Source organism: Phlebotomus papatasi, chromosome 2, assembly GCF_024763615.1.
Source record: "Phlebotomus papatasi isolate M1 chromosome 2, Ppap_2.1, whole genome shotgun sequence".
Classification (NCBI taxonomy): domain Eukaryota; kingdom Metazoa; phylum Arthropoda; class Insecta; order Diptera; family Psychodidae; genus Phlebotomus; species Phlebotomus papatasi.
The window spans coordinates 28,768,127-28,787,933 of record NC_077223.1 but is presented as its reverse complement, the minus strand read 5'-3'; the positions used below and the strand labels follow the sequence as shown (position 1 = coordinate 28,787,933).

Sequence of the window (19,807 nt, the reverse complement as noted above, 5' to 3'; positions counted from 1 at the left end):
TTCAGAAAGTAATGTAATTCAGAAAGCAATTATAATACGAACAGTAATATCTCACTCATCGTATTACTCCACTAGAGTGTACTCTTTCTAACACACGTGATTTTCCATTTGAAATTTTGCATACTGTATACCTCTTTTTCCGGCTTTTCTTAATATTAATCTTGTGACACCACGGTCAGATATTAGACTTCAGTGGAAAAGATATTTAGGAGGATTTTTATAGGCACTATAGGGCTGCTTATCCACTGAAGAAATGGTTAAGATAGTCCAACTAGTTTAGAAAAAAATAGTGTTCGGTGCTACCCCATGTTCAGTGGTGTCCCAGTTTTTCCTAAATGGTGTCTACACACAAGAAGCAATTTTCGTCAAAAATTGCCTCTTAAAAAATTCTAGCGTTTTTTCCTTCAAGGATAGGGGGATTTTTTTTAAAAGGTATTTTTAAAAGAAATTTCTATTAGTGTGTACAGGTCATAATATATTTTAACCCTTTAAGGACGAGAAGGTCAAAAATTAAGGGTCAGAAAAAATAGAGAAAACACGGAATTTCGACCTGGTTCGACCTATTGCATCAAGTTATCGGCTGGATTCCATATAGGTCAGAAAAAATCACTTTTTCTAACTTTTAAGAGCAAAACATAACTTTAGATGGCCGTAGGAAAAATTTCATTTTTGGGTCACCGGTGACCCAATCGTCCTTAAAGGGGTAAAGGTATGATTGATACCAGAGATGTTTCCTCTATTGTTTTGCTGTTGAGTACTTCATCATTTAAATAATTTATTATAAATATTTTTGAAACCCACAATAAAATATGAAAATTGGCCTTAATATTTTTAAGAACTTCCTTCGAATTAACATTAGGAAAACTGTTCAAATAACACATTTCTCACGTCGTCTAAAATCTCTCACGTCGTCTAAAAACTATGAAAAATTTAAAATATCCATTTTGTTAGGGGAAACTCTCGGAGTTTCGTACAGAAAATGAAATCCAAGTTTCAAGATTTTTTTAGACAATGCCTCACAAGCAGAATTAATTATGCCACTACGTTAATAAGATCTCTTACTTATTAGGTTCGTAATCCTACCTCACAAAATTCCTGGAAATCTTTGGATTTTCCTCTATAGGAAAATGAAAATTTAGTTGCAATTTTTACAAAGCTGTCCCGATTTGCTTAGCTACGTACAACATTTGTCCACCTACGTACGCCTTGTTTTCCTCGTAAACACTATATGCGGATACAAAAATTTTCACATCAGTATTTAGATGAAACATTCATATAATTGTTTTAATTCTTTGTAGGAGGTATCATGCATTCTAAAATCACTTTTATGCAGTTTTTCTAAGAGATATTTTTGTGACATTTGGAAAACCGCGTCCCGATCAAAATCCCGAAAACCAAAATCCCGAATTCTTAAAAGTGTCATACCTACTTCCACGATTGCACTCGCGCTTGCTGGAGGCAAAGGAAAATCTTCTGTGTCTCGGGAAGTTATTCTGAATATTTTCCTTCATATAATTTCATCCCTTTCAGGATTTTAAACATTCGGGATTTTGGCCTTTTCGGGATTTTGGCGTTCGGGAGTTTGGCTTTCGGGATTTTAGCTTTCGGAATTTTGGCTGCCACCGGGAAAACCATTCGTCCGGTGTACCATTCGTTCTTAAAGGGTTAACGTTATTATAACCAAAATAATGATTTAACTAAATTCCTATCAGTTTTCCACTAACTAAACCGTTACCCGGCTTAAGTCGAAAGACGGATTAGTCAAGAAACTGACGGAAATGTAATCTGATCTTAGCTACAAAAGTTCGATTTTCCCAAGCTACCAAGGTAGTAATATTTGTGAATTTTTGATAAATACAAAAAACAACCCCCTTCCAGGCTAACGGGTTTTACGTAAATATTAACGCAGATAAACCGTTTATAACTTGTAGAGGTTGTTTTTTTTTTCAAAAAGATACTTTAAATATGAAAAATACATAAAACAGATGTGTGCAACAACCGTTTGAAACCGAACAAACATCAAATCGCTCCTTGGAAATTACAAGGGGCCAACTCACTTTTTGGCGATTTTGAGGTTTTAATGCACTCAGACAGAGAATTTAATAAAATTTCAGATGATATGAGTCAATAAATTTCGTTATTAGAAAAGTTTTTCAAAATTTTACTCTTTATGATTGCTTGCGCGGTTTTGTTTGAAGTCAAGGGGCACAAAATAGATTTATCGTTCAAATTTTTGTGAAACAAGGGACTAACTCAAGCAAGTTGATCCCTTGTCATTCTAATTTCATGAAAATTTGCGCATCATTTAGAATGACAAAGAGCTAACTCATAAAAAAACATATTTTGAAAGGTAAAAATATGCATGTTTCGATATTTATAATAATACTCATGCAAATAGAAAAGAATTAAATTGTTTTTATTAACATACATAAATGAGATAATTATTTATACAAAGTTTAATCTTTCATGCTGTCTCCTGAAAAATAGGTCAGATTGAGTTGGCCCCTTGTAATTTCCAAGGAGCGAAATGAAACTGTACGTCAATGGTCAAAACGCTACCTAAACAAACTTATTTTGACGTTTTTTCGGTTTCAACGGTTTTTGCGCACCTCTGATATAAAATATTACAAACTAAAATTAAAGTTTAAGAAGGCCCAGTTTTTCACTTCTTGAACCTAGGCAAAAAGGCTTATACGGGCTTCAGACCCAAGTCCTAGCCATAAGGCTTAACTTTTCTAGATTATTATCAGTCGAAAATTTTTGAAAAATTTTGACTTAGAAATGGACTATTAAAGGGAATCAATCTATTTGAATTAGAAGAACAAAATTAAACTGATTGCTATTTAGGATTTTGAGACCTTCGGAAATTAAGCTAAACCTCAAGTCTGAAGACTGTCTTAGGCGGGCTTCAGACCTAAGACTTAGCCATCTGGCTTAACTCCCCTAATTCCTAATCAGGCAGGGTTTTTTTTTAGAAAATTGTTGTTTAGGATTGGATTATAAGGGCAAATGATTCATTAGATTTTGAAAACTCAGTAAAATTTCTTGTTATTTAGATTTTTGAGACTTTCGGGAACTGGGCTAAACCTCCAGTCTGAAGCCGGCATTATAAGCTCTCATTTTTTTAGGAAATGTAAAATGTTGGGCAAACATGGCCATGGGTTAGATTCATTTAGTAAAATAGAAAATATCGACTTTTATGAAGCTACAACATTACGAAGCTGCAAAGGTTTCTCCTACATGATATGCCACAATGCAGTGCCTAAATATTTAGTGTTTCCTTCTTCAAAGATAAAGTTGCAAATGAGTCACTTTCTCTCGTGCAAAAGCATCCTACAAAATCTCGTCTGGAAAACGCATTTTCCAGCAACGTCGGAGAAATTTTCTCGAGAGGGAAAAAAAACGAATCCCAACACTGAGACTATTTTTGTCTCTTTGGCATTTTCACTGAACTCTTTTCTGATCACATCATGACGCAATAAAAGAGTTATATTTGTTTTTAATTACAAATTAGGAAAACCTCCAAAATAGCCGTAAAAAATGTCACAGCAGGGTGGGAAAGCCATAGAGACTGCATAATAAAAGGTTTTCGCGTACCACTGAATAGTATAAGGAGTATAAGTAATCAGAGGATGAGATTCAGCTTTTGGGAAAATAGGTCAGAATGAGATATGTGTAAATGAGATATTCTAGAAAATATGTAGAATTCGTAGAAAATGTAAATTAACCAGGATTTTCCAGGGTGTCATTCAAAAGCTCCTGGCAAATTATTGATCCGTCTGATTTGCTTTCCCCGGCATTTTCCCCCCTGTGCATTACAAACCCACCCACCTAACATTGCCGGCTGTTTTTCCACCGCTTCTGGGCATTTGATAATAAAGTTTGACTCACCTTCGGATAGTTCCAGATCCAATTCAGCCAATTTCTCGCGGACTTCCTCCGGCAGGGTTGAAAAGTCCACAAAGTCCGACATTATCGTTCCACCTTCCTGTGCTCCGCCAAACCACTTAAATTTTCACCCAACCTCACACTCCCCAACACCCTCAAATCCACAGAAAATCCACCAGAAACCTTCCTAGATGGCTTTCTGGGCTGCAAATTGGGGAAATTCACTTGGGAATTGGGTATTTTCAGTATGAAAAAGAAAGACACTCTGGAGTGTTTTGTTGATTAAGTTGATTGATGAAGGTGGCGCTGTATTTTTCGATTTTTCGTTGATTTTGGGTAGCAAAGACAAGTGCAGGAGAAAGAAAACTTTTGCAATTTACCACAAATCACAGATTTTCCACACACTCCATTTCACTTTTCACCACAACTCACAGCAGACCACCTTTCCCGACACTTTTGCACACATTGAGCACGGATTTACTTCCTGGCTGGGGCGGAAAATACCTTTTTCCTCGGACAGCACTCGCACTCAACTCGCACTTCGCACTCGACTCAAAAAATGGCTGCCCTTTTTTCCCACTGACATATCGGGAGAAAATATCGCTGTCACTCTGTCGATATATCGCTGTCATGCAATCGATATATCAAAGTTTGGGGTGGGGAGAGAAAAAATATTGACAAACTTTTGTTTTTCTTCAATTTTCCCTCAAATTTTCTCGATTTTCTCCGCAAAAATCCATGAAAAGTCCAAAGAAATGTGGATAAAAGTGATTTCAGTAGTTGTTCTTGGGTTTCTAGCACTGGAAAGTCAGGTAATTGCGCAGTAAATTGAAGCAACCTTTTGTGTCAAAATTTTCTAACTCCCGGAATGGGAATCCGCCCCACAGGCTCAGTCCTACGAGGACAAGAGATGCAAGTGTATCTGCCCAAGTGTCTCCTCTGTACTTAATAACACAGATGAGACGAATCGTATGCTGATTATCGACAATGTTCCACCGACAAAATGGTAAATTCGACTTTCTCTCGTTCCGGGAGTTCCTTCACCTTCTGATCCACTTTTTTGTTCCAGCAACTGCGATGGGGTGATCCTTCCGCGTGTAGGTGACAAGATCAAGGGCAAGGAACAGGAATTCTGTCCAAGGTGTGAGTGCAAAAATGAGATTCGCAATACCACAATCATCAAAGTTGTGGTGATCATTGTGATCTGGATTATTTCTCTGTTGGCCTGCTACATGGCCTTCCTCTCGTGCTTGGATCCTCTCCTGAACAAGCGTGTGAAGGCAAACTATCAGGAGCACACCAACGAAGATGTAAGAAAAATCCTTCCCTGAAGAATTTTCTAGAGGGATTCTCAAGCTTTTTCCCTTCCAGGAGGAGTCTAGCACACCATCATCTTCGTCGCATCCGATGGGTGTCCGGAGTACAGACTTGCTGAATCGGGTGGGTCATCAGCAGGACAAGTGGAAGCGCCAAGTGAGGGAGCAGAGGAAGAATATCTACGATCGACACACCATGCTCAATTAGAGCCGAAAGCTTAATTCCCAATTATTTTCACAAAATTGTCCTCCACGTATTATCAGTTGGCAAAGTTTCTCTCTGTGAACATTATTTTCAGGTGATAATTGAATAAATAATTAAATACCCAAAAATGTGTTATCGCGTGACTACATTTTTATCAACTTTACTCAGTCTAGTTAAGACACACACCATGCTGCAATGAAGAATGTGATGTATGAAGCATATGCTGCACAAATTTTGCCTAAATGCAGGCAATTTGAATTTTGAATACAAAATTAACAAACTGAATATTTTATTATTTATTTTTTATTGAGAATTTTTAGAAAATAATTTAAAGAACAAACAAAAACATGAGAATATCCTTTCAATAGAATTATACAAACTATTGATAAGTCAAGATCAGCTTATTGTAAAAGAGATTCGTAAGAGAGATTTCTGTGTGATACGTGAAAGTGCCCGGCCATGCTTCGTACGATCACAAGCTTCGTAAAATGTTTCTTATAGGGTAAGTGTGCCAAATTTCGGCATAGTTGCATATAAGCACCGAAGTCCTCAGTTTGAAATGCAATATTTTTAATTCATATTGATATTTTTTGTTACTTCCTTTTCGGGAGGGTTGTGTGGAACCTTGAAAACTAGTTTATCATCTTTGTTTTCCTTAAATCACGTCCTAAAATATTGAAAAATTAATAATAATATGGACATTGCTTTGGGTAGTATTCCGGACACTTTGAGTGAAATTCCGACCACCTTTTTTCTGACCACCTTTTGTGACGCAACGGATAGAAAATTTCAAAACGTCATACGGAACGAGTTTAATATTTAGTTTAATACGTTTATTTTACCCACAAGCCCCGAGATCTTCCGTGTAATTTGTCCTGAAGACCTGAAGAGTAGCATCTCAAATCCAAGGCCTTTTCCATATAATCATTTTCATAGAAGCGATGGTTGTTTTTTCTCTGGACATTGTAGGACTCAGAAATTCAAAAAAACAAAAAAACAAAAACAAAAAATGAATAAGAAATTTAGGAAAGCAAAAGATGTTTCCGGAATAGGAAACACTACCTCACCGCAGAGATGCTCACAAAGTCTATACATTTTTACGCGAAATACAGGATCCAACTGGGAAATTTCACCCGAAATTTAAAGATTGATGCACTATTAACATAAACAGAAACAATCTTTAATGAAAACTAATCAATTTTCATGAAAAACACCGAAGGAAAACCTTTTGCACTTCACCACAAATCAGAAGACTGCTAGAAACACAATCAATCTGTCCCGTGTATCACTTTTTTACAACGCAATTTAAATTCAAATCTTACATAAAATTTAACAGTCTTTGTGTTAATATAACCTAAAATGAATAAATATTTAAAAGCAAAATGAATTCATTGACTATTCGAAGATTACATACATAATTTTAATTAATTTATTACATGGCCGAAATTACACTCAAAGTGGCCGAAATTAGAAGCTGGCCGAAATTTGGCACACTTCTCCTATGTCTGGATAAATGTGACTGCAATATCTTTTAAAGGGGTGGCAAAGCGTCCGAGTCTTTTCGAACAGCTCGAACTTCCGAGAAAGAGCTCTGCCTTATATTCCTTTTCGCAAATTTTTCTGGTGCAAATATAATTATTTTAGAATTAAAATTGTCTATAAATCACCTCAAAACCATCTTGAAGTTTAAAATTGTTCAAGATGGTTTCAAAAAGTCATTAACCTTTTAATTAATTAATTCACCAAATCGGGTGAAAATTAGGCATTTGACCTTGAATAATTCAAAATGGCGATTTTTCCGGTAAAAGGTGTCTAAGGACGAAATGTTTAGCTGGATTACCTCCAAAACATATCTGAATATCATTGAAATCGCCAGGGCCATTTTTTTGCAAAATTAGGAAAACCTCATTTTTTACCTATTCTTTGGGGGATAGGAACGCATGAAGGGGGGGACAAATAGGTTAGCTTCGAGATAATATCATTTGAGGAGGGGTCACCGAAGACCGAAAGTTGATATCTCTTACCGTTTGAATTTTATATGGGTCAAACGACTGAAAAAAAATGCGAAAAACAGTACTCAGTCGCGGCATTATGCTTTTCGGGATTAAGCACCTGACGGAATTATGCACATACTGTTCACTGACTACAGTGCCCGCTTCGTAATCCGGATGGATTTTTTGAATTTGTTCAACGTCTTGAAAATATAATACAAGGTTTTTTTCCGAGAATTAGAATAAAAGTTTTAAGGAAGTTTAAAAGGACAAAATTAGAGAATTCTATGCTATTATACTTCATTTATTGAACAAAAACTTCACAGGATAATTCATTCTCATTGCTGAACACACATGCATACATAACCTCAAAATGATTTTAAAGGTAACCGTCGATAACTCGTCCGGATTACGGCGATCCGGATTAGAGAGCGGGCACTACCTCCAAAACATATCCAAAAATGAACGAAATCGCAAGAGCCAATTTTTTTTGAGAAGTCAAAAAATATGTTTTTGGAGGGGATAGAAGGGGTGGGGGTGATTCGGGTAAGATAGAGAAAGTTGATTTGCGGCGGGGTCACCGAAGACCGGAAATTAATATCTCTTACCGTTTGGCAGCCAGGATGGAGAGCAGTTGAAAAAAAAACACGATTGTGGAAACTGCTCTCTCATGAACTTCGAGCAGTTAAAAATATTTTTTTTACACTAAAAAGACAAAATCGGACAAATGGCATAATCTGAGCAAAAAATTATGTTTGGACGAAATATAGATATAAATATCATTTACAATTATGCCGCAATAATTTATTTAATTTTATTCGCTTTTTGGATACTTCTTTATACCCTCTACCTTCCCTGTTCTCAAAAATCCTATACTCTTCATGTAAAATCTCAGCTTCAAATCACTCTCCTGTAAAATTTGCCTATTGCGAGTTATTCGTTTCTTATTCTGAGCGGTCGATATGAAAATTGTTTTTTTTTTCGACTGTAGCGCCCCTTGCTTTGGTCTTGTTGGACCATAATTAGCCTAGATAAACTAATCTCACTGCTTTTTCTTGCATATTAAAGAATCAAACGTTAGAGGGTTAAGAATCTCACCTAATAACCCCTATTTTCTGATCATAAAATTTTATTTGGAAAATCGATTAAAATAAAATAATTTTAACTCAAAAGGCCCTAGTTGACCAAATTTTGATTACTAAAGCTACAAACGTACTGCAATGGTAAAAAAAAATGTTTTATTTATTATTTTAAATTTTAAATGTATTTTGAGCTCATAATAAGGGGGAAACAAAGGGCAACTCATTTCCATTTTGCTGATGGAACTCAAAGAGAAAGCAGTTACAATCAACTTTCTTTTTAACTTGTCATCGTCCTAGAGCTTAAACCGTATGAGATATCAACTTTCGGTCTTCGGTGACCCCCAATTAAGAAAAAATATCTATAGACGTTTTTTTCTTTTTCACAGATCCAATACCATGTTTTTTGGTTTTTATCGAAAACGACTCCTACGATTTCTTTTATTTTTGGATATGTATTGGAGGTGGTCCAGGTGAACATTTCGCCCAAACATATGCTGCTTACGCTGCCTACACTCAGTCCAGGCATTAAGTCCTTCGGGATTATGCACTTGACGGAATTATGCACATCCAACTATTATGCAAGTTTGCCTACCATTGGGAGTCAATTTATGAAATCATTTTTGAAATACGCCTGAATGTATATTATGTTGCGACGCGGGAAATTTGAAAAAAAATTGCTACTTTTTCAGAATAAAACTTTAATTTCTTTTATTAAGATATTTTTTTTTTAAATATTCTAACCATTTATTGAAGAACTCTCGGCAAAAAGTTCTGTTTGTTAATGTATTTCTATTAAACAGTTGAATCTTTTTATTTGAACTACTTTTTCTCCGCGCGAGATTCGTTCTACGGTTTACTCAAAAGAAAGCCCCTGCGGGTATGCAAATTTTCCCAACGCATAATGCCATTTCGCTCGTTTTTTTTTTCAGTCCCGAAAATGTGCATAATACCGGGATTGAGTGTATGACCTAAAATAATCGCCATCTTTAATTTTTGAAGGAAAAAGTTTTTACTACTTTAGAGGGTCTATTTTTCAACCGATTTGGTTAAATTTGGATTTTTTGGAAAGGTCTTGAAATTTCCAATCGTATTACTTCGGTCCCAATCAGTAATGAATCGGTTAAGAACCCATAAATGACTGATCTTTTTACTGGCAAGGTGTTTCTGGTTTCTAGAACTTTACAATGCAGCTTTTGGGTTTCTCAAATTTCGCTATCGATAGATAGGTTTCTTCACGTATTTTTTTCGTGTAATTTTTAGTTTTTTTTTTTTAAAGAAGTAAGCAATTTGCGGTTTATTTACGCATTCTCCGTAGGTAATATGGTTAATTCTCGTCTAATAATATTTTTTTCAAGTTCATTTTCTCAAAATGTGAGGGAAAATAATTAAAGTGTTTCTTATATTGATTTTTTATCATTCTTTTGTGAATATTCCAGGAAAATGAAAGATATTAAGCGACAAAAAAAGAACAAGGTTTTCAAGAAATTTTCTTTTATTGACAATATTCCATGTAATACAGGTTACATTTATATTTTTCTGGTTTAATTAATAATTATCATATTCAAGCTCACACTTAATCTATAATTTTTTGTGTGTTTTTTTTCTTCTTCACCTCCCTTCGGATCTTGGGTTATTTTTTTTTTCATGCGAAAAAAGAGAGTTCACTAAAATGAAGTGATAAAGTAAAAATTTTCGCTGGTTTTCTTCATTAATCTCCTATCAATTGCAATGAAATGAATATTTTTCTATGATATCAATCTCCCTCTATAATATCTTCCTCTTTTTTCTTCCTTTACTCTCATATAATTGTATAAGTGTATGAAACATTTAAAATGGATTAAACTTTTACGTGTCTATCAATTTTATTTTACTTTTTTTTATTAATATGTATATATAGTTCCAAAAAATTTATCTACTAATTCTTCATTTAATATCTCAATTTTTAGTTTTATTTTACCTTCTCAGCTTTTCGTGCCATGGAGCTTTTCTTTTTATTTTATAGCAAGTTTCACCTTTTGTCCAGTACTGCAAATTGTTGATTATTTTTGCTCAATAGTTTTTCACGATAATTTCTCATTTTTTTTGGCATTTTTCCACTATCATTCCACAAAAATTCTTAGTCGCAAAAACACATTTAGAAAAAAGGGGAATTTGTTGATTTTTTTCTCAATTGGGGGAGGGGCAAAAGGTTTGACATTAAATATGTTTTTTTATAGCAAAAATTTTGAGCAAAAATAATGCAAAGTTCACATCCCTATTCATTTAAATAAACAATTTCACAAATTTTTTTTTGTCCTCAATACCTTATATAGTAAATTTTATCCTCTTTTTTTTTAAACAAGTTTCAATATAATATATTTTAAAAATACACATTTTATCAATTTTTTTTTAAACAAATTTCCAACATTTCGTTTTATCCTTTTGCATTTTTTTTTTGGATTTTTCTTCCTCGCGTTTTTCTTTGCAGTACTTTTTACTAGTTTTTTTTCTATATTCCTTTTTAATCCTCTTTTGCGATGACAGAAAAAAATTCCCCTCAAAATTATGGCGACGTGGAATTTGTTTTCAAAAAACAAATTCACAAAATTACCAATTTTTTTACTTGTCATTAGCGTCTAAAATGTCATCATTGTATTTCATTTCCTATTTATAGTTTAGTTTATATATTTTTCCATTAGAAAAAACGAGTCTATAGCAATATTTTTTTCAATTTTTTTTTATCTTGAGAGTATTTTTAATATTCTATTTTTTACGCATTTTTTTTTTTTTTGATTTTCTCCTTCAATACTTCATTTGCCTCTTCCTATAAAAACGGAGTTGGTTTTATTCACTTGATCTACGTGTTATGTCTAATTCCAATATTCCTTTTTTTCTTGCTTTTAGGTTTCGAACTGAGTTTTTTCATGTAAGCATTGCACACGTGCAATTAAATATTTTGTGCTATAAAATATAGTTTTGTCGCTTTTTATAAGCAATAAATATTATAGGTCAATTGTGTTCCCTTCTTGACTGTGACTTGAAAGCACTCTAAGCTTTCGAAGTTTTAGCCAATCAGAGAGCTTTGAGTAACCATAATATCTTATAGCATTAAATATTATAGGTCCATCGTGTTCCCTTCTTGGCTGCAGCTTGGAAGCTCTCAAAGCTTTCGAAGTTTTAGCCAATCAGAGAGCGTAGAATAACCATAATATTTTATAGCATTAAATATTATAGGTTCATCGTGTTCCCTTCTTGGCTGCAGCTTGAAAGCACTCTAAGCTTTTGAAGCTTTAGTCAATCAGAAAGCTTGGAGTAACCATAATATTTTATAGCATCAAATATTATAGATCCATCGTGTTCCCGTCTTGGCGGCATATTGTAAGCTCTCAAACCTTTCGAAGTTTTAGCCAATGAGAGTGCGTGGAGTAGCCATAATATTTTATAGCATTAAATATTATAGGTCCAATGTGTTCCCTTCTTGACTGCTGCTTGGAAGTTCTCAAAGCTTTCGAAGTTTTAGCCAATCAGAGAGCGTGGAGTAACCATAATATTTTATAGCATTAAATATCTATTTACATGTGAACAGTGCTTAAGAATTCATACTTTGTCCCAGCTGTTCTCAATGGTGATGAGAAGGATGCCAATATCTCCATAATTATGGCAACATTTACGTAACATTTATGGAGGTAGTTTCTCATCTCGCTCCCTCAAATGCATGTTTGCATGAGAGTGAGCGAGAGAGGGCGATTTTTCACGAAAAAACTCAATGCGAAGTGCTATAATTTTCTTTATCTCTCATCTCACATGCCTTCAAGTGGGACGTTTGATTTTTTTCGCACTTTCCTCCTCGGAAAAGAAAAAGAAAACTCGCCTGAATATCTTCCAAATTCTTGGTGATTCTCTAAAAAATTTGAGCTTCCCTTTCTCAATAATTCTCAGTGTATGATTGTTTTTTTTTGGTTGTAAAAATTTACTTGTTTAAAAAACAAAATAAAAAATTCATCAAAAAATCATTTGGCAGTGATTTCTTTTTCTATAGATCATCCAAAAAGACGCAAGAGACTTGATTTCATTTGATCTTATACGCTGTGAGAAGAACAAAAAAACGACTTTTTGAAAGAAAGAAAAAAATAAAAAGAAAATAAAATCTTGGAAAATCAAGTCTTTATTAATTTGTTCGTCGTTACAAAAAAAAAATCTCATTAATTTTTATTTTCTATTACACAAAAAAATTAAAGACAAAAAGAAGAGAATAATGTCAAAAATTTATGGGAAATATTTTTCTATACATTTTCTCTTAACTAAAAAAAATGATTGACAAAAAACACGTTACAAAAAAAATTCATTTCTCATGAAGTTATAAAACAAACGAAAAAAAGCACAAAAATGACAGCTTTTCTTAAAACAAAAGAATTTATAGCATTATGGTTATGAATACAGTTTTTATAGCAAGTATTATTTGGACTTAAAATTAATGGATTCTTCTCATCGTCTTCATTGCAAAATATAAAAAAGAAAGGTTTTCTTTTTCTTATATGAAAAAAATATCTCGTGTTATTTTCTATACAAAATAATATATAATAAAAAATATATATAAAATAATTTCTATATAATTCCACAGAAAAAAAATGTGTTGTCATGAGAATATTTTGTTCCTAATGCTCTATTTTCTATTTTATTTCGCTCATATTTAAATTGCCATTTTGTTTTTTCTTCTTCCTTTTTACTTTGAATATCCTTCTCATCTATACTTCCTTATTTTTTTTCTTTATGAAAAAGAAAAAAATATTTTTTCAGAGTTTTGGAATCATTTCTATATGTGGATTTCTCATCCTCATACCACATCCTTTCATTTATCTTTAAGCATTTGCCTAATTCAATCATCTAATTCTTCATCTTTACTGTCCTCCCTTCATCATCTACAGTAATAATTAAAAATGTTAATAAGAAAAACCATGTTTGTGCGTTTCTTCATGACATCATCGCATTTACTTTGACTCCTCCTTCTCTTTGTTCTCCTCCACCTTTTCCGTCTTCTCATCGGACTGCAAGATGCATTATGAAATTTTTAGTTTTATTTACTTTTTTTACTTCACTAATTGATATATTTATTTTATAGGAAAATTACTCACTTTGTCCTTTTCTAATTCCTTCTCAATCTTCTCGGTTTCGGCACTCTCCTGTTCAGTTTTCTTTTCCGTTTCACCTTCCTTGCCCTCCTTAGCCTCGGGTCTGAAAGAAAAACCGAAAACCAATTGCTTAGAACTTGTTTTATGGAACTTTTATAACAAAGCTCTCTATGGATTTTCTTTAGGAAAATTTAATAGAGAAGTATTTTATCTATTTTTTCCAAAAATTAAAAATTTACTTGTTTTAGAATGTTTCACTAGTAATAATTGTTACTGAATTTATTTTAGAACAGTTTTATGGCAAAATACTTGGATAGTAGAACTTTTAACTTCAAAATTTAGCCTTGGCTTTAAAATTGAAATAAGCTTTCAAATCTGATTTAGAACACCTTTATAGCAAAATTTATTTGATTAGAATCCTGTACCTAAATAGAAAAATATTTTATAGCAAATATGTTTTATAGAACATTTTTATGGAAAACCTTTAAAGATTTAATTGAGAGCTTTCAAAACAAGCCTCTATCAATTTTGATTTTTAAACAATTTTTTACCGAGGTTTTTTATGAATTTGTTTTACAACAGTTCAGTATTATGGCAAAATACTTGGATAATAGTGCTTTTAACTTAATAATTTAACCTTGGCTTTTAAACTGAAACAAGCTTTCGAATCTGATTTAGAACATTTTTATGGCAAAATTTATCTGATTAGAATCCCTTGTATAAATTAAAAGAAAATATTTTATAGCAAATTTATTTTATAGGACATTTTTTGGAGAAAAGCTTTATAAATTAATTAAGAGCTTTCAAAAGAAGCTGCTATCTATTTTTATTTTTAAACAATTTTGTACCGAGTTTTTTCATTGAAATTGGTTTAGAACAGTTTTATAGCAAAATACTTGGTTAAAAAAACTTTTAACTCCAAAATTTAGCCTTGGCTTTAAAATTGAAATAAGTTTTCAAATCTGATTTAGAACACCTTTATAGCAAAATTTATTTGATTAAAATCCTGTACCTAAATAAAAAAAATATATTTTATAGCAATTTGTTTTATAGAACATTTTTATGGAAAACCTTTAAAGATTTAAGTAAGAGCTTTCAATTCAATCATCTATCAATTTTGATTTTTAAACAATTTTTTACCGAGGTTTTTTATGAATTTGTTTTAGAACAGTTCAGTATTATGACAAAATACTTGGATGATAGTGCTTTTAACTTAATAATTTAACCTTGCCTTTTAAACTGAAACAAGCTTTAAAATCTGATTTAGAACAATTTTATGGCAAAATTTATCTGATTAGAATCCCTTGTATAAATTAAAAGAAAATATTTTATAGCAAATTTGTTTTATAGGATATTTTTTGGGAAAAAGCTTTCTAAATTAATTAAGAGCTTTCAAAACAAGCTGCTGTCTATTTTTATTTTTAAATAATTTTGTACCGAGTTTTTTTTATTGAAATTATTTTAGAACAGTTTTATAGCAAAATAGCTTTTAACTTTATAATTTAGCCTTGGCTTTTATATTAAAATTAGCTTACAAATCCGATTTAGAACATTTTGATAATAAAATCCATTTGATTAAAATGCTTTACCTTTTTATTTTAGAAAATACTTTATAGGAAATTTCTTCATAAATTGATTTTATAGAACATTTTTATGGCAAACTTGGGTAAAAGAGCTTTCAACGTCAAAATTTAGCATCGGCTTTTAAATTAAAATAAGCTTTCAAAATTGATTTAGAAACTTATGGCAAAATTTATTTGATTAGAATCTTTCATCTTTTTATTTTAGAAAATATTTTATAGGAAATTTCTTAAAAAAATCATTTTATAGAACATTTTAAAGATTTAATTGATAATTTTCAAAAAAAGCAGACTATTTTGATTTAAAAGTAATTTTGTACTGAGTTTTTTTAATGAATGTTTTAGAACAGTTTTATGGCAAAAAACTTGGGTAAAAGAGCTTTCTTTCTTTCCTTTTAAGTTCTTTTAATGAAACCATTTACAAACGTGTCATGGCAAGTCTTTCATAAATAAAAAACCTTCTAAAGCCAAGAGCTCCAATTTTCTTTAGGAACAGTTTTATAGCAATTCTCTTTATGAATTCATTTGTAGTAAAATAAGTTTTTGTCTGTCCTTACTTTTACTCTTGTTCTCAATTCTTACCAACAATATGATTTAAATATTTTGGTTTTCAAACAATTTTATAAAAGAGATTATTAAATGAATAAATTTTAGAACACTTTCATGGCAAAAAAGTTTCAACATATTTTCAAGAAAAACTTTGCCTACAATATTTCTTGGTTTTAGAAGAATATTATAGAGAATTTCTCTCTATGTATACAAATATTAATTTTAGAAATTTTATAGCAAAGTTCTTCGTATATTTTAGAAAATTTTTATAGCAAAACATTTTTTTTACATTCTCTTTATAAAATTAAAAAACTGTGTTTTATATAATGGATTACAATAATTAGAATAATTATTCTTAATTAAATAAATAATTATTGATATAGTAGGGGGAAGTGGGGCACATTTGAAAGTGAGGCACCTTTGAAATTGGGATTTTTCACCTATTTTAAAAGAAAATTGAGCCTTATCGTGATATGATTTAGTTGCACGAACAGATTGAGAAGCTAAATTACATTATAATATGGCTCAGTTCTACTTAAACATAGGAGAAAAATCCCAATTTCAAAGGCGCCCCACTTCCCCCTAATATTATATACTATAAAATATTATTTATATATAATATAATATAATAAAAATAAATAAATAAAATAAATTAAAATAATTAGAATAATTCCAAAGCTTAATTTTCAAGACTTAAACGAATATGGATAAAAATATAAAATTAATTAAAAAAGCAAAAAATCAATATTTTTGCCTGAAGTTAAAAAAAACTAGAAATATTGTAGCACTTTTAGCGTTTATTATTTAGTCTTTAACATTCCAACTTCAAATCTCACAAGATTAGATAAATTTTGTTTACTATAATTTTTATACTATAAATTGTTATAAAGTTGCTATAAACTTAAGAAATTTATATTTTGTTGGGACAGGAATAATAATCGATAGTGTTTTTGGCTAAATGAAATATTAAACAGAATTAATACTATAAAAGTAATAACCTTAAATTATAGCAATTTATAGCAAGCAATTATAGCAAATTTCAAAAATTATTTGAAAAGAATTATCTACATACATAACATCCTCTGATTGGTTGAAACTTAAAATGCTTTGTGTACTTTGGAAGCTCAATACAATCAGAGAATTTTATGAAGGTAAAATATTTTATAGCATCAAATATTTAACTATAAAAATCTGAATTTTCCTAAATATACTCACTCTGGTTTTGGTAGATGTGCATTCAAGTCCAGTTTGGTGCAGATTTCGTCCCAGTCGGGGAAGCAACGCTCCTTCATTCGGGATACATGACCCACAAGATTGGGGCACGAGGCTGACATGAAGTCCCGGAGTGGCAAATTAACATCTTTTGAGATGAAATGGAGTTGCGAGAGGACGGCAAATGAAACCACATCGAGCTGCAGAGAGTAGAAAATTCCTCATTTTAGACCAAAATCCGGGAATTAAATGAAAAAAAAAATTTAAGCACTTACAGTTGTTGGCTCGTCTCCGAAGAAGAAGGGTTTATCCGCGAGCATATCGGAGAGTACTTTGAGGTCATGCTTGCCAAACTCCTCAATTTCCTCTGGCTTGTGCACACCCATTCCTTGGGCTTTGACTTTCTTCGAACCCTGGAACCACTAAATGTGAGACAGGGATCAAAAATTTACGATACATAGCGGATGAAATGGATTTTATTAATTCTTCATGCCTCGATTGTGCAATCTCTGCATGAGTGGTTCAATTTGAAAAAAAAAGTAGATAGAGAAAAGCAATAGATAGAGAACCAAAAGAAGGACACTTTTGCAGTAACATTTTTTTGTTAATAAATTTCCATCAAGAGGAAAAAAATCTCTCAAGAAGTTATTGCGTTAATCCAAAAAAGAGAGAGAATGAAAAAACTGAGTAATATAAGAAATATGCCATCATTCATAATAAAACAAAAAGAGAGATTTGTTACAATTCTGTGTCAATGAGAATGATTGCGTGAAAGTTAAATGTAATGATAATATATTTTTTAAAATCTTTTATCCCATCCACTATAGTGTATTTTTTTGTCTACATTGAATTATTGTTAGTTACATTTCACACACTTTTTGGTATTAGTAAATTTTTAGGGGAAGAGGAGGAGAAAGAAAGCAAACGGAAGAGGTTGTAAATGACCAAAACAATTTTTTTTTCGAGACAACAACAGAGAAATAGTTTTGTTTTCGAAGCCTTGGATATTTTATTTTTATTTGTTTGTGTAGCAATAAAACCGATTATTTCCCAAGAATTTACAGATGTTGCAAATACAGGACAATGAAAAAGATATTGAAACGCAAAAATCCTTTACGAATCAAAGAATTGTTTTAACCGAAAATTCCTAACCTTGTAACATATTTGATGCAAAATTTTCTTTTGAATTTAAAAATATAAAATTTTAATATCAAAATGAAAAGAGAGAAATATCAGTTGGAATTTTATATCAAATAATTCATAAAAATATTAAATTCATTTCGGTTTCAGCAGGAATTTGAATTAATCTACGAGATAACCTTATTTACATAACCTTATAACCTAATTTTTTTGTTTTAGAAAAAATGCAAAAAGCGTTAATAAGTTTAAAGCGTTTAAGAATCCTTGAATTGTAACTTACATTTAATTTTACTCACTTTAAAAAAAAGCTTTAGACTATATCTATAGATATTTGTTTCAGTACCATTCTATAGCAAAGTCCCTTGTAAATCTATTTTGGAACATTATGGCATTTTTTTTTTTTTTTTAGGAATGTAACACTAAACCTACCGACCGTTTTTAGTCGTTTTTCGGTCAAATGACAAACTGCGGTAGGGTAGGACACTCAATAAATTTGTCTTGAAAAAAAACGAAAAATTAAAATTTAAACACTGAAAAATATATTACAGGCAAATTTTAAGAAATTCATAAAGTTTGATAGTGACACCGTTTAAATATGTGTTAATTTTAACCCGGTCTAGCACAGTTAATAAAAAAAAGCAGCGTTTTCGGCATATTTTTGCTGAATCGATCATCAAAAATATGCTGATCATTCAGCAATTCTCGAATAAAAAGTGCTAACCAAATGGAAATAGGACTGCCTCGCGAGTCTCGTTTTAAGGTTAGCAGAATTCAACTAAAAATACATTATATTTTCAGCTGAATTAAAATCGGTTAGCATTTGAAGTTGTGTAGATATATTGTCAAAATGTCCGGCCTAAAATTTTAAAGCGAAGAAGAAGATTAACAGTTGGTGCTCGCTGGGATGTCGTTATTTTTAAATCAACAACTGTCGTATTTATATTTTTTATGTTCAAAATCTGAACTAAAACCAAATTTCTGTTTGGACCCTAAGCTAAATTAAGCATATTCGTTAAAATGTCCTGGAAGAGCTTTTAGGGTTTTTAAAGCGATAAGATATTCAGTTAAACGCCAAATTAGCAATGATATTAATTTTTTTATTTTAAAATTAAAAGTCCTGTCATATGTAATTTATTTCGTGAGACTGAGAACGTATTTTTTTAATGATTTTGACCACACTTTTATTTTTAAGATAAGGAAGCTTCAAATCAAACTTAAAAAAGTTTGACATTTTCACTTCAGTGTAATAATTCTGAAATTAACTGCGTTTAAAAATGTAAATTTTTATGTCAAAAAAGAGCATTTTGAAGTAAAATATTTGATCAATTGCAAGAAAAACAACGTCAAAATGCTTCATTTCGATAAAAATTTCTCACAATAGTGTGTAGAACCCTTTAGCTTAACGAAAAGATCTCTGTATACTGGAAGAATTTTCGTCAAAAATTGCTTTTTTTAGAGAAATTTTCTCGTACTACTGTAAGGGCCTCGACACACTACAAAAAATGTTTGTCAGAATTTGCAATATTGAAGCAAATTTGTGTGAAAAAAACTGTCAAAAGCTATACAAATCTCTTCTATACTGTGTAATGTTCTTAAAGGCGTAAGTTTGATACTTTATAACCAGAGGTAAAATTTTTGAACGTAACCAGTTACAACTGTTTTTATTTCGATTGTTGATTGTCTGGTTAAACGGAATTTCAGTCATAGCCAAAACCAATTATCTCGTACACCACTCC

The 19,807-nt window shown here is 31.6% G+C and overlaps 3 protein-coding genes across 11 annotated transcripts in view; 1 reads left to right on the top strand and 2 right to left on the bottom strand.

Moving 5' to 3' along the window:
• The window catches only part of LOC129803334 (disco-interacting protein 2), a 146,091-nt gene extending 141,634 nt beyond the window's left edge, over window positions 1–4,457 (bottom strand). For 4 of the 8 annotated variants that reach the window (XM_055849805.1, XM_055849812.1, XM_055849811.1 and 1 more), the window contains exon 1: window positions 3,892–4,427. In XM_055849805.1, coding sequence (XP_055705780.1) covers window positions 3,892–3,973 — 82 coding nt within the window. In that variant the 5' untranslated portion in view covers window positions 3,974–4,427. Of the gene's footprint in view, window positions 1–3,891 lie in introns of all 8 variants that reach the window. The other 4 variants (XM_055849808.1, XM_055849810.1, XM_055849806.1 and 1 more) reach the window with 2 other exon arrangements.
• Window positions 4,458–4,513: 56 nt separating this feature from the next.
• LOC129803365 (uncharacterized protein CG1161) lies at window positions 4,514–5,537 on the top strand. Its single transcript, XM_055849850.1, has 4 exons — window positions 4,514–4,700; window positions 4,776–4,894; window positions 4,958–5,198; window positions 5,260–5,537. Exons 1-4 carry the CDS (start codon window positions 4,644–4,646, stop codon window positions 5,410–5,412), a joined length of 570 nt encoding a protein of 189 aa, XP_055705825.1. The 5' UTR covers window positions 4,514–4,643; the 3' UTR covers window positions 5,413–5,537.
• A 4,419-nt stretch (window positions 5,538–9,956) lies between these two features.
• Window positions 9,957–19,807, bottom strand: part of LOC129803353 (failed axon connections) — a 41,429-nt gene continuing 31,578 nt past the window's right edge. The window contains exons 3-6 of one of the 2 annotated variants that reach the window (XM_055849839.1): window positions 17,207–17,344; window positions 16,935–17,131; window positions 13,594–13,693; window positions 9,957–13,506 (exon numbers count right to left, since the gene is read on the bottom strand). In XM_055849839.1, coding sequence (XP_055705814.1) covers window positions 13,450–13,506; window positions 13,594–13,693; window positions 16,935–17,131; window positions 17,207–17,344 — 492 coding nt within the window. In that variant the 3' untranslated portion in view covers window positions 9,957–13,449. Of the gene's footprint in view, window positions 13,507–13,593; window positions 13,694–16,934; window positions 17,132–17,206; window positions 17,354–19,807 lie in introns of both variants that reach the window. The other variant, XM_055849838.1, reaches the window with a different exon arrangement.

Bases quoted from the DNA above. Each gene is read 5' to 3' on its own strand.
- LOC129803365 (XM_055849850.1), top strand. From the start codon at position 4,644: ATGTGGATAAAAGTGATTTCAGTAGTTGTTCTTGGGTTTCTAGCACTG. The intron at 4,701-4,775 runs GTAATTGCGCAG...TCCGCCCCACAG, and splicing joins TTCTAGCACTGGAAAGTCAG to GCTCAGTCCTACGAGGACAA. The intron at 4,895-4,957 runs GTAAATTCGACT...TTTTTGTTCCAG, and splicing joins AATGTTCCACCGACAAAATG to CAACTGCGATGGGGTGATCC.